Raw genomic sequence first — 14,890 nt, 5'->3', positions numbered from 1 at the left:
ATGGAGTAAATAATGGTCCACAGCTACACAGTACAAGGCAATTTAGACCAGGACATTGACTGAAAGAAAGAAATTAAACATGCATGCCCACACAGTTCTTTTTTTGCAAAATATTCAGGACTGATGGAAAGCTGTTTATTTAGATTGAGTCTGATGGTGTTCAGTAGATGCCAGAAGACACAAAATCACCAAAACAGAAACGTGAAAATTCATAGCTCTGTAGAATCAGAGTAGGAAAATCAGCTGTAGCACCATGAGCATTTTAATGGCACTGGAATAGGTAATTATGAGCAGAAGTTTGCATCTCTTGAGCACCAATATCATAGGATCATCACAGAATGGTTTGGGTTGGAAGGGACCTCAAAGCCCACCCAGTTCCAACCCCCTGCCATGGGCAGGGACGCCTCCCACCAGACCAGGTTGCCCAAAGCCCCATCCAGCCTGGCCTCGAGCACTTACACAACTACATTTATCTATACACACACACACACATACTGTTACCTGTATTACAAACCAGTATATTTATTCTACGTGCAAGAACCAAAGTACCTTTTATTTAAAAATATTTTCTGCTCATAACAATCAAGAAACCACGAATCACCTCTACTGTCAGTACACGAAGCAGTCTAATACCTTCTTTCATTTCTTACTAAACAAATCTCACATCTCTCCCCTCCCTTGCAACAAAAGAAAGACCTGACTTAAGATTTAAAACTGCTGGGTACATGCCCCAAGCTGCGCATCCTCCTCTCCTCTAGAAGCTGACAACCTAGCTGTCCTCTCTATGCTCAGTGCTGGCAGCACTTCCTACGCAGAAATGACAAGAAGTAACACAGAAGACTCAGGTGTTAGCTTCACACATCTGGAGAACTGCTACTTTGCAGGATGCAGGCATGTGATGTGGTGACAATGCACCACTACTTGATGTCGGGTGCCTGCTTGCACCCTGCTGGAAGGGTCATACTTCATGCCCATTCAGGGGATACCTGTTCCCAAGATCCAGCACTTGGTGTTCATCGCTGTGAACTGAACAGCACAGCTTGGTGGGAAACTGCAAATCCTGGGATTGCTGAACTTGCCTTGAGTTGCTGCCATGCTAGGGTTTATCTGCAACACTGCTTTACTTGGTTTTGTTATGCTCAGGCAAATAAAAAGCACCTCCAGATTTACCACGGCTCATCTCCGTTCACTTTAAAGAACGAGGCCTCAATCTGGAGTCCATGTGCCCCAGCACCAGTCACACACACAGCCGTTCTTCCACACTTGGCAAATGATGGAAGAGAATCAATCTGGAAAGATTTTGGGGAAGAGGGGGCAGTTCTCTTGTCATCTGTCCAGGTCTCACCACCAATTTATAAAGCATTCTGCTAGCCTTACAGACCGTGTCTGTAACAGGATGTTTGCTTACAATGTGCACTCATATTAACTCCGTGTGTGTCATATGATGAATCTGTAGGAGGCTGTACTTCCTATGATTTAACATCTCATTACTGTTCGCTGTACTGATGAGTACTTTTTCTCTGCTGATCTTCAGGCTGACAGCCAGAAGAGCTGACAATATCTGCTCGTACAGCTAATTGTAGCTGTATCACAGGATCTAATGAGCTGTTTGTCCAGGGGTACATCGATGTAAGTGCACTTACATCAAGTGTCTACAGAATATGAAATGTAGCTCGCAACTAACTGCTAACGCCCATAGCCAGGTACCAGAACGATGTGTGTAAGCATTAAAAATGATTTCCATATGATAATGAAAAATGTATGGTAGAAAATATAAAGGATGTGGTGGATAGAGAGTTCAGGATATTTTGTGTAAAGTAAGAAAGTGGTTCCTATACAGTCAGAGCATGGATTCAATTATTTTACAAGCGACAATATAAAGATAGCTTGAACAAGTATCTCTCTGTCAGCCTAAAGGAAGCCTACCTTGCCTAGCTGTCATGCTAGTTTCCATATCATGAAAACCTTCTATAGATTGAACACTATAACAAGCAGAAGTATATATTATCACTATCTCAGAACAGACCATAGAAGATAAACTGAAAGATTTCTTCCAAGAAAGGCTTCTTTCCACCTGTTTTCTCAACGTTTTCAAATTAAATCTTCATCAAGACTAGACTTCTAGACGGCATTCACCCATGCAAAAGGTGATACTCAAACTGCTGTTAACCCAAGCCTACAGAAGGACAACTGTGGTGAACACAAAGAGAACAAAACACAGGGATACTTACCAAATGCAATCAGCACCAGTGTGTAAGTAGTCAATGTATGGAAGGTGATTTTGGTCTCGAGACCAGCATGAGGTAGAAAAGACCATGCCAATATTTAGCCAAGGAATCGTCACTCCTAAAACAGAGATTGAAAATGAGTTTTGAGTAACTGCAATTTCTGATTAAAATACAGTTTGAGGGCATCTTGGTAGAAAAATCTTCTACCTGTCAGCTGACCCTGAAGTTTTAAGTCTTCCTATCAGAGTGAATAATTAACAAAGAGTGATTTATTTATTAAATTCAGCATTTTCTACTACCAGATGCTTACAGTGCCCTTCAACATATTTGTTTTCCAATAGCTGTAAAAAATGTTACTCTTTAAATTACTGACAAAAGCCCATAATTCAAGCTCAACAACATTGATCAGAGGAGGCTGCTTCATGTTGTCAGGTGTACATGTTGTACATGTGAACACGTATCCTCTTTCCCAGCTGGTGAGGTCCAGGCTCAACATCTGCACAGGTGACTGGATTTTGCTTTCAACTAATGTTTTCTACTGGTAAATTTCAATGGCACAGATGCAGCTGGAGCTTGTAACACTTGTGACAATTCATCTAAAAAACCTGCATGCTGCTTTGCCCAGCACTCATCTAGGTTTGCAAGTAAGAAAGTTGCATGGCTCTGTCTTTCATCACCTTGACAAAAAACAAGAACACCGATGTACTGGCAACAACAGAAAGTGATACTGCGAGCACAACTGGTTCCTCCCAGGTATATGGTCTCAACCGTTCATTAATTCTTAATCTGCACACCTGCTTTCAGCCCTACAAACACCAACTGCTACATACAACTGCCTCTCTACCCAGGCAGCCACCCAACAGAAGGACTGGAAAGAGTGAGAAGGCTTTGATGACTACACGGCCACATTTAGAAGGAACTCAGGACTGCTGAAAACGTAGGAAAGAGCCTTGCTTACCAGGCACAGCACCAAGATGTCGCAGGATGGATCCTGTATTATTAGGAAGGACTGTGAGGTTCCACCCATGCCTGTTAAGGGGGCAACACAGAGGCAGATACATGTCAGTGCCACGTCCCTGCTACCAATGTCCCCATCACTGTGCTGCCCTGCTGGCCTCGTGCCCCCACCTCTGCTCGTATCAGTGGGGCAGCCAGCACAGACTCTGCGACCTTACCTTGAAAATGGTTCAGATTTCCCCACAGGAAAGCCACTCCCGTGGGTGTTGGTATCTACTTTTCCACAATGCACTGCTACATGGCAATCTTTCTGTTCCACTAACCGCCAATATTCTTGCTGTTGTGAAAGAAAATGGGGACAGATTTTCAGTTTATTGAACAAGGTATCTCCCGTTACATTAAAATATAAACCCCAGAAATGACATCAGAAATGTAACTCAACATACAACACTGCTTAAAAATAAGAATATAAATAATTATAAGTAATAGTGGATTGCAAAGACAGAATTTAGATCTCCTTGTTCCTGTGCTTCATCACAAAATGAATTAAAACATCCTTCTCTTCCTCAGTTCATCAACACCTTTATTAAATATGTTTAGGAAAAAAAAATCAAGAGAAGAAATCAGTACCGTATCTATCTAATAAATTAATTTTCTTCCACACCAGATATCCCACACTGAACTGTGAATGGCAGTGCCTTAACATCAGCTATGCTGAACTTGCATGCTCAATCTCCCCCCTATGAAACATTTGCCACCCCTTGTGTTGGTCTCACCTCTACTTCAGCTACTGTAGGCTCCTTTGTGAAGCACATGTTCATGATGTTTCTTGCTGTTCGGTAGAAGGTCGTTAAAGAAACAGACCTACCCTGTGGAAAAAGAAAATATAATGAAAAGTGAAAATAAAAAAAAAAGGTGCCTCCATCTCCCCTGGCTTCGCTCTTCTCCTTACATGCTCAATCTCAAATCACAAAGAGAAGAATGTCTTCAGAACACATGTGGATCTATACTCGTTTCTTTTTGGGGAAAATATCTCAGTGATAGAGAAATCCTATCACATGACATCATATTTAATGTCAAAATAATATTGTTGAACCAATCCTTTAGAGACCAGCTGAACATTCAAAGAAAACCATGTACACTGCTTCATCCAGCACAGCTCTGCGTTTCAAAACTACAGGAGACGGACACACAACTCGGTGCTCAACACTCCCTGAACTTCAGATTCAGATCCAAAGGACCATGTGGCTATGCTTTTACATACACAGAAAGAGATGAAAAGGATTTAGAAAGTTCATAGAAATGTTCAGCATTGAACCAGTATTGTATGAGATCAAAGGGGGTCACAAAAAATAAAGTTTACTGAAATTACACTAATCACCTGCACACAAAAACTAGTTTTGCACCATTCAATAAAAGTGCAATTTCAAGGAACCAGGACCAGGAAAGTAAAATTCAGTAAAATTGCCAAATGAGTGCACTCTTTCTTGGCACTACTGCAGGACATAGCCTGTATGAGAGCAGGACCTGACTCGGCTTTGTGTTTGAGCTCTATCTGACTCTCTGGGTACCTGCTTTGATGTGCATCTCTAATAGCAGTAGCTCTGGGAGCATCCTCTGAAGGCACTGAAGGCAGGAGCACCAGAACCTGCTTGCTCCTTTCAGCCAGACATAGCAGGACACCCATACAGGGATCACCCTGTTGCCTTCTCTGCTCCAGGGTGAAAGAAGGGAGCTGGGAAGCCACAACCTGTGAGAGCTGGCGGGTGCCAAGCTCACGAACCCCACAGTAGCTGCCGTGGCCAAGCTGGTTTACAGGGATCACTGTAGGCAACGACCAGCATCGCTCTGCAAACACAAAGCTGAAAACATCTCCCACACCTTACCAGATCTACTTCTTCCTCTAAACCCCAATGTGTTCCCCTATCACCCATCTGAGCAACCATGGGCTTAAACTCCACTTAAACTGGCATTTTATCTCTCAGACTACAACCTTTTAGGTTTTCCAGTAATGAAACAGATCTGCCAAACCACCTCAGCCTTCTCTCTTATTTATTTATGAACTATGCCCAAGAGTAAGCAGGGAACAACTGCACAGCAGCCTTTCGCCCAGAGGCCAAGTCTATCCCTTTGCCGGGCTCCTACGGCTGTGACATCGTCACTTTCTTAATTGAACGCAATGCAATTAGCCGTGGCAGAAGCTTATGAAATGCCCACAGCCTGGGGCCCTCCAGTTCCCATAAAGTTCAGAGCTGGCTGCTTTGCGATACAATAAGCAATTTCCTTCATCTTTTAATGCCCTCGTGAATCATTTACTGAGGCAGAGCCTTGAAACAAGAACTCCCATAAAATGCAGGGCCCGCACCAACAGTTGTCAAACTTGAGCACATACTCCACAAGCTGACAAATGCTCTGCAACAGCTTTCCCTCATCCTACAACGAGAAGGAAGAATGAGGATCGGTCTTCCAAGATCAGCTGTGTCTTTCCATTTTTCAGATATGCAGCAAGCAAGAGAAGAGGAAAAACTCAACAGTTTGGCCCTTTAAAATTGTATTTGCCCATTTTTTCCTCAGTCAAGAATCTGGTATCTTTTTAGTCTCCTAGAAGTTGTAAAACAAATTTAATGACTGAGGTTTTCTATCTTTTTATTTGTTTGCTTGTTGTTTTTTTCTTAATCTGAGGGATCTCACAACATTTTCTAATGGGTGTTCAGAAAATAGTTCAAAATGTCGTAGCAGAGCATCTCAACCAGAATGCAGAATTAAGTGCTGAGAAATAAAATAACCTTCTAACTGCCCTCAAAAAATGCTTGAGCAGTTCAGCACCTGTCCTGGGAACTTCAAGCTACTCAGCAGAGTCTCTGTTGCTGTGACAGAGACAATATATAAAGTATTTTCTCTGACAATATGACAGAGAAAGGATTAAGGGACAAGCTTTCCTTTTCCTTTTTTTGACTTTTTTTCCCCATGGTCTCTGCATCAGCCTCAAGAACAAACTGGGAGCACCATCAGCAAGCCTGACGGGTGTGTGTCACCCCTGGCAATGGTGTGGAAAGGGGAGGAAAGTCAGGCAGAAAAAGCCATACTTTTAGGGAGTAAAAAAAGCAAGGGCAGCAGCCTGCAGCATGCACCTAAAAGCACAGCAGGCCTTGCAGCCTGGCAAGGAGCAACACTGAAAGTAATTTGGGAGTCCTGGCAGAAAATCAGCCAAACACAAAGGAGATTTACTCCAACCTTGACATGCGATATGGTGGTAACTGCTCCTGGAAGACTGGATGTCTCTTTCTAAAAATGCGTTCCAGCTCAAGCACATGCTGGCTGCAGGAATCACCGTGCAAAGCCCTAAATGTATGGTCTCTCTTTATGGTCTGAGGTATAGATTTTATGATCCGAATTGGACTGTGTCCATAGGATTATGATGTTCTCCTCCAGCCCTCGATCTATTGACCTGGACATTTATAGAAGGGCTTTTGTTTGATTGTTTTGTTTTTAATCAGAATGAGAAATGCGCTTTAGAAAGGAACCATAATAATCCCACCACATGCTGAAACTGTAACGTGAGGACACAGTCTGATAAAAAAAAAAAAAATTTAGATTTTCTCAGAAACGTGTTAATAGGAAGAGAACAGTCCCCCATCCACATGCAGACACGGAAGGACACCGTCACACTCAAGAGAAACAGAGAATGCAGGATTAAAAAGTTTGTTTCAGAAATTTCTGTGAAGTGCCCTCCGCTTAAATCCAAAAGCCAGGCACCACCTCAGCTTGGTCCTGCTGGGCTGCCAAGTAACGAAGGACTCCCACTGCAAAATTTCTCATTTTTATGCTTTCGGGCTTGCTCTAAGTGCCATAACCTCTTGTCAGGCACCTGTCCTTGAGGTATAACCCCTCAAGTGCTTTGGAAATTGAAGCTCCAGCTCCTCTGCTCAGAGGGACTGGGCCTCCTGAGGGAGCTGTACAGCAGGAGCCTGGTCCAGGCGGAGAGAGCACCAACCTGCAGCCTCAGCGATGCTCCTCTCTGGTAATTCCTACGCCACGGAACAGAAATATTCCTAAGGTCCTGTTACTGGGTTTTGCTGGACTCAGACAAGGCCTGATGCTTCCAGCACCATCAGTGCTTTTTGTGCAGCTACAGCAATTTGGGGGGGAGCTCTCAGACGTTTTTTTGGGGGGAGAAGGTTACCAGCCATATCTTGCTTGCCTTTTTTTTTTTTTTTTCTTATTTTCTAAAAGCCTGACTGGGATACTTCTCTTAACAAATTACAGTCTTGCTTTTTGAGCTACTTGTTTATCTTCTAAACCTCAACTTGCAACTTACACTGGGAAAGCAGAGGCATCCCCCCCGGCTACACGGGAGGTTGTTGCAGTTGGGGTAAGTCGTATCAGATTTTTCATTTTACATCATTAAGCACAATATTTTAACCACCTAAATGCCGCTCCACTATTCGCAAACACTGCTGTCATTAGATATGCTTCTGTCCAGTAGGCAGATGGCAAGGAGATTGCTTTTCAGAGGCGGGATTGAGGACGGAGTCCCCAAATAAAAAATTCTGGCTGACAAATCGTAATAGGCTGCAAAGAAACCCGAAGCAAGCTTATAAAGCCCAAGTCATGAGCTCACGCAGCCTCTAAATAGCTTAGCAATAAGCCACTTTGGGCTATCTGGCCTCATTTCCCAGTGATGGAAGTGAGATTGGAAAGGGAAGAACAGCGTATTCCTTTCGTGGGCACGGACACTGAATTCTGTATTTCTCTCCAAGCTTGGCTGAGCAGCTGAGCACAACTCCGAGCTGCGCTGCGAGCCGCAGTGCCAAGTCCTGCTCAAGGGCAGGAGGCTGCCAAAGAAAACACAGTGAGAGAGTCAGCATTCTTTTGTAAATGATGTACTCGATACGTGGAGGACTGGGCGTTCACGTGACTGTTAGCGCCGAGCAAAATTTGGCAGCGCGGATGAAAATATTGTTTGCATTTCAATTTGCCCTTTCTAAACGTAGTCTATTCCCAGTGATGCTAGCTTTGATGTGAAGTGCTGCTGCTACTACAAGAGGCTCGCAAGAAGGGGTGAGAGAGCAGAGCATTGCTTTTAAATGTCACTAGAAAATGAAAATAAAAATTGCGTCTGCAAGGATAATTGGGCAGAGCTATTCAAGGAGCCTCTCACAGGGAGGCGGAGGGGGGTAGCCTGGCGCAGGAATGTCTCCTTACAACGAGGAGGCATCCCAGTTTTTCAGGCACGCCGTCAGAGCCAGGCAGATGAGGCTAAAGCCAGCAGAGCGCCCGGGTGTACAGCCCAGCAGCTCCCCCCAAAACCGGGTGCAACCTGGAGCACAGCAGCGGCCGTTCTGCGCGAGGAAGCCAGCAGAGCCCGCCTCGTTACCTTGTATATACACTTGTGTAAGTCGCTAAGAACTCCCTCCTCCTCCTCCTCGTCCTCCTTCGTGGTCTCCTTTTCCTGAGCGAAGAGCCGCCGCCTGCCCGTCTTCAGTGGGACGTCGACCTCTTTTAACTTGTTGCGGAAGCCGTTTTTGTGAACCACGCCGTTGATGAGTCCGTTTTTGGGCTCAAACCGGGGCAAGGAATGGAACTTGTAGGCATTCTCCGAATGTCCCTCCAAAGGTCCTTTCCTCTTCTCCAAGATCTCCTTTTCCAGCAAGACCTCCTTCTCCAGTTTCTTGTGCTCCTCGGGGGAGAGGGAGTCGTAGGAGAGCAAGTACTGGCAGTAGGCTTCCTGCAGCTTGGCCAGCCTGTCCTGTGCAGTTTTGGGGATGCGCAGCATGTCTGCCAGTTTGTTCCATTTCTTGAGGTCAGTCACTTGCTGCATCCCCCCCATCTCGTTGATCAGCTGGACGAAGCAGGCCAGGTCGAGCTCGCAGCCTCCTGGGGTCCACGTGCGCCAGGCAGCAGAGGGGGGGGAAAGGGAAACACAGGAACTGGTTAGCAAACCTGCGGGTGGCACACGGCAAGCGCTCCTGCTAGCTGGGAACACGCGGGACGTGCCACTTGTGGGTACCTGGGCACCACAGCAGGACCGTCCCCACCCTGCACGCCTCCCAGGACAGGCACCCGCTGCTGTTCTGCTGACTTAGTTTGCTCAGAGAATTATCGTACCTATTTACAGTGGCACTCCCTATGGCTAAATTTGCTCTTCTTCTCGAGTTTCACGCCCATCTCTTCTCAGAGCATCCCCAGCTATCTCCTGACACGTACCTTGCCCCCGTATCACCCAGCAGTAGGGGAAACAGGAGTTGCCCAACTCTTAAAAAGCCCCACACTCCCACCCTCCCCTCGTCTGCCACCAGCCCCACATCTGCTTTATACAGGCAAGAAGAAAAACAAGTGTCAAGAAAGGTGCTGGCAATCAAACAGACAAGTATTTATCCTTTCTGGAGGTGAAATACCCATTATCTCATGTCCGAACAACACTTTGAATATATTAAGTATTTAAAAGGAGCACAGTAACATCATTAATTTCACTGCAGGTAGAAAAAAATAATAATTTAAAGATGGGGGAAGAGGGAGAGGAGGTGCCTTAAAAGAAAGCTGGCAACTGCTACCACATAAAAAGTTCCAGATGCATTCTCCCACTTTGAGGCCATCCATATTTTATATTCCATTATGGGTTTGTATGTTTTAAGATGACTAGCACATTTCACACTCCAGTCAAAAAATAAAAACCGAAGATTGTACAAACTTCAGCATAAAAAGCAGCCAAAAGGATGACGAACAATAAAGGAAGCATCATAAATACTCTCAAAGCACAGAAATAAATCATCAGCAGAAAGAGTTAAGAAACTGGCCAAAGACCACCTACAATTCAACAGGGCACTGCTAAAGGAAAAAGAAGAATTAATACAAAACTGGTGTCAACATCGCTGCCACATAGTCTCTCCTTCTCTTTCTTTTTCTGTGATGAAAGTAGAAAATCATTATGCCACAGTGGTTAGCACTTAGAAAGAAATGTTATTATCAACCAGGAAAGTGCAAGAAGCAGCATTATGGTAAATATTTGCTGTTGGATGCACAGCTACAGGATCTGGTAAGGCCCAGCTTTTTTGTCTTGTTGCTTGTGCAAGCAGTATCACCTCCTTACAACTACACCGTGCTGTACCTCAGACACTTCATTGCTGATCCCAGTTTTCAGTCTCCTTCATTTTCCCTCCCATATGCTCTTCTTCCCTCTGTTTTCCCCTCTCCCCACTGCCAATCCACCATTTCCAGGTGATGCTGACAGCAGGGTGAGAGGCTGCCTGCTAGTGGTGTCAGCATAGCCCTGGTCAAAGGTGTGGAAAGGGGGGAAAGGCTTTTGGTTGTGGCCAAAATCACAAGAAAGGCTTTGAGAAGTATACCACAAGGCTGTAGGCAGGGCCACAGCATAGCAGGTTTACCTTTTTTTTTTTTTCCTAATAGGCTAAATGTTTAAGTCTTTGAGCAAAGAAAAGGTCAAGACCATTGGAAAAAAAAAAAAATTGAAAGGTTTTCCTTCTTTCCTCCTTAATCTTCCCCATACAATAATACTCAAGCTGGCCTCTATTACAGAAAGCGCTTTTTTGGTCTAGTGTTACAAATGCACAGTTCACAAATAAACTGGAAGTGTAATTTCAGATGGCTTTTTATCCAATCGATGCAGCCCCCTTGCATAAAGTTGGGTAACACGCTCCTAACTTTTAAAGAAGCATGGCTCCGGTTTGATATTATGCATGTTCTGCTGCGCAACAAATTGCGCACACCCAGTTTCAAGCCCTCGTTTCAACACAATATTTATGACTTATTTAAGAAATGCAATATTCTCCGGTATAATGGAATGATAGCTCATAATCACTCTGCAATATAAGACCGTAAGTATCACATCATTCAATCAGAGTCCCATATATCTGGCAGATGCTCCATAGGGCCAGCCACAGCTATGGTTTACAAAATGGTCTCAATTATAATTCCATTTCACACAGTCATAACTTTTGGAAGCATTTATATCTCATGCTGATGTTTTCCAGGACTGGACTAAGCATGTTGCTTAAACTTTCCTTGAAAGACTAAAGAAAAAAAAAAGAAAAGTTTTAACTCTATTTCTAAAGTGCCGATAGCTAAATGGCTTAAATATGAGACCTGGCACATGTGCAGAAACGGCGTTGTCTATTTTTTTTTTTAATTGTCTTAATTTCAGTACGTTAGAAATATGTTTAAATTGCCCATTGAGCAAGCTCATTAAAAAAAAAAAAATCTTAAATCTTCAGGTATGCGTTTAATACCAGACCTTGGCACTACACAAGTTATTGGCAACACTCCCACTGACTTCAATGGAAATGTGATTCGGCCCTGAAAGAGGGGATCTGTATGTATGTCTGCTTAAATAAGTGTGCATTTATCATCACAGATCATTTTACATCTTTCCTGCTGGAGCCAACAGATTTCTAATCTCTGTACAGTGATGATCTCCAGCCTCTCTTCTCCATTTTGTTTTTAGTTTTAAACACCAGATAGGTAGGAAATTAACTGCAGAAAGGATACATGGGATGCAAATTTTGTAAGAGCCCACTGTTTGCTCCAGTTATATAGCACCCAGCAGAATAGAAGCCTTGCCTATTAATTAGGCTCTTAGGTGCTTAAATAATACAAATAATTAACAGTAATGCCATCTTAATGCCAAGTTAAGGTATTTCATTAAAAAGTTAACATTGTTCCAGGAGCGTTAATCGAGCTGTCTTGCACATTCTCTCCTCTCTCTTGCCAATGTAAATTTAATTCATTATTCTTCTCTATTAGCATACAACCATTGCATACATTAGGCATACAAAATGTTCACTTATTGCTGCTTGAGTGATTTTAATTTTCAGATTTCCTTGAATGTTTGTGCATGGTTGTTGCAATAGAGCACTAACCCTCACCCCTTCTCCTCAAATTCTGTCATTCTCTGTCGAGCCCTTCACCGTAAACTTTGCAATCTCTTTGTGTGCTTTTATGCATTTTTCACTCACTTACCATATGTGACATAAAACAAACTTTATAAAACGGGGAGAAAAAGCATTGTGAACAGTTTAAGCAAAAAAGTGTGTCCTTTAATCCAACTAGCGTTGATAGCTGCCTCTGATGGGATAATGCCTCAGAGGCAAAATTCTAGCCTCAAGTTGCAACATGCAGATCCTGTGCGATTTGACTCAAAACACTTCAAAAACAAAGGAGAGGGTTAACACAAATTAAAAACAAAAGTTTGTTACTGTATCATGGCTGCAAAGGCAGTCGAGATGGAGGTGGCTCATTCAATAGTTCATTTGTATGCTGCTGTTGTCATGTTTTTATAAACTATTGTCACATTTTTGTCACGTGTCATATTTGACAGCAGACCATAAACCAAGAATTCTGTTAAATAAGTGATTCTCACTCAGGCATTAGCCCTGGCAGACACCTGCTGAGAGAAATAATGAAACCTCCATTTTGCAATCAACCACATTTTACTGCCTATTCTTGACACTTAATGGTTGTTAAATGTCAGCAGGTCACTGCAAATTTGTGATTTTAAGTGCCTGAGTACCCAAATAGAAGTCAGTTTCAAGATATTTTTCCCCTTGGTTAAATGCTTTTAAAGGAAGGGGGAAAAATATTTGTATTCTAGCTTGGCAGCGTTGTAACCTGTTTGGAAAACACCTTTGGTATGGTCCAAGAACATTCCGAGGCAACATTTAAAACCAAGACTATCGATATCCATAGCTGTACTACTTAATAAAAGAGAAAGTAGGGAAAGGAGGAGATCCTTAAATCTGAAGACCAGGATGCTGTATAGCGTATTTCCCTGGGTGAAATAACGAGCTAGCAGGAGGAAGGTGGCAATACAAAGCCTCCTGGCGAAGCTCTCCCACAACCTACCTGCATCGTATCTGAGCCAAGGGAGAGATGTGACACTCTGTAGTGTTAATTGAACAGGGGTTCGGTTAAGCATAAAGGCAAACGGAGCATAAAGTTGCATATGGACTCTAACAAGCAGCGGCAAAAGGCCAAGGAAACCACAGCCCTTACCTATGAGTGGGAGTTCGTCCATGGTAATGCCCTGAGATTTGAGGTGCTTCTTGATACAGGCCAGCCGCTGCACGTTGGGTCCCCAGCGCCTGCCTAGCTTGTGTATGTGCTGAATCTGTGTCACAAACCGCATTTCATCATTTAGCTTGCACTCAGGTCTCCAGTCTGGAGGAGGAATCACCCTGCACATCCCATACTTCTCTACCTGAGCTCGGACTGACTCAATGTATATCAGTGGGTCATGAAATTCCTTGGTGGAGGGCCTAAGGATGGGAATCTCCCCCAGCATCCCCCACCCAGACTTACTACTGCCCTTTTCGTGCTTTCCCATTGAGTCTTGTGGCTTGTGCAAGGACTCCGCTTGAGAGGTAGAACGATTTTCACAGGAGGCATTTTCAGTTTTGCCATGTGCTTGTTTCCCTGGCGTACTCTTTCCAGCAGTGGCTCTTTTCGGCCTATTTCTTTCCAAATTCTTCTCTGGCACTTCCTTTTTAAGGTGTCCATTCAGCAAAGGCTTTTCTACAGCTGCCTTTTTGCTTGCAGCTTCTGCCAAGTTGATGGCCCCTTTCATTCTCTTGGTGGGCGACTGTATTTTGTCTATGTGATTCGTCTCTTCCAGCCTCCTCTTTGAATTGCGCAGCCCCTCCCTTAACTGTCTCCCCACCTCCTTAGTGCATGTCTTTTGGTTCAACTTGCCATTGACTTTTACACCATTAACAGCGGTATTGTTAGACTTGGATGCTCCAAGGGATAGCACCTGTTTGCGGGTTTTTGCATTGCTACTTTCTAGTTTCCCTGAGATTGTGTGGTTGACAGGTGAACTGGGTTTGTGGTGATTTAGTTTGGTTTCCTTGACCAGTTCTTTCTTGGCTTTGGTGTATGTGACAGTTCCCTTTGTCACTGTTGCAGTGTACTTCACAGTTTTGGACGGTGAAGGTCTGACTTCTCTCATCTTTTTGGCACTGGCTGCATTTGCACTCGGAGATGACATTCGAGTGACTCCGTTGACTTTAGAAACCTACCAGGAGTGTCGCAAGGGGAGCAGAAGGAAGGAAACAGAAAACAGAAGAGTAAATTAATAATGTTACCACGCTACCACAGCTTCCCATTTGCTGGACGATCACATTCTGCAGTCCTGACTCCTGGCCCTTTTGTATAATGTTCATAAAATATTTTTCACCCAGACAAGAGAAGAGACAGGGCATTTAGAATAAAGGCATTTAGAATGAACAAATAGAAATATATATATGTATATATATATTATTTTTTCTTTTTTTTTTTTTTTAAATGAACCAAAAAGTCCCCAGAAAGCCATTCTTGCTTTCAGAAAGTACAAAGCCTCTGGCATTAAGAAGGGTTACATCACTTGCATTACCCTCTTCCTTGTCTACCAGAAAGCATGTTACAGTATCACAAAACACTTGTAGTCTGACCTACAAACTAATATTTTTATTATCTCCTTTTCCAGCCCTCAGACACATTCCCTCTCCCACCCAACTTCCCTTAAGTGCACACACAATTTGCTACTTAGCAGACAAACTAACCAGTGCATACCACCTACTCTAACTGGAACGGGCACATTTTGCAAACGCCAGACACTTAGATTAAAACAAACCTCCTCTCCATACATATAAAAATAAATATGGAATACATTATGCACCCAACAGAACAGGACAGCCACGAGGGATCCAGTCTGT

At 43.6% G+C, this 14,890-nt stretch overlaps 1 protein-coding gene across 1 annotated transcript in view; it reads right to left on the bottom strand.

Moving 5' to 3' along the window:
• The window catches only part of JARID2 (jumonji and AT-rich interaction domain containing 2), a 203,632-nt gene that overhangs the window by 13,701 nt on the left and 175,041 nt on the right, over window positions 1-14,890 (bottom strand). Inside the window, 7 exon segments of the mRNA XM_082753912.1 lie at window positions 2,220-2,230; window positions 2,233-2,346; window positions 3,187-3,257; window positions 3,404-3,522; window positions 3,962-4,054; window positions 8,563-9,062; window positions 13,194-14,211. Coding sequence (XP_082610038.1) covers window positions 2,220-2,230; window positions 2,233-2,346; window positions 3,187-3,257; window positions 3,404-3,522; window positions 3,962-4,054; window positions 8,563-9,062; window positions 13,194-14,211 — 1,926 coding nt within the window.

This window comes from Aythya marila (genome assembly GCF_965140915.1).
Source record: "Aythya marila genome assembly, chromosome: 2".
NCBI lineage: Eukaryota > Metazoa > Chordata > Aves > Anseriformes > Anatidae > Aythya > Aythya marila.
The sequence above is the reverse complement of the archived record's forward strand: the minus strand, read 5'-3'. Positions and strand labels throughout refer to the sequence as shown.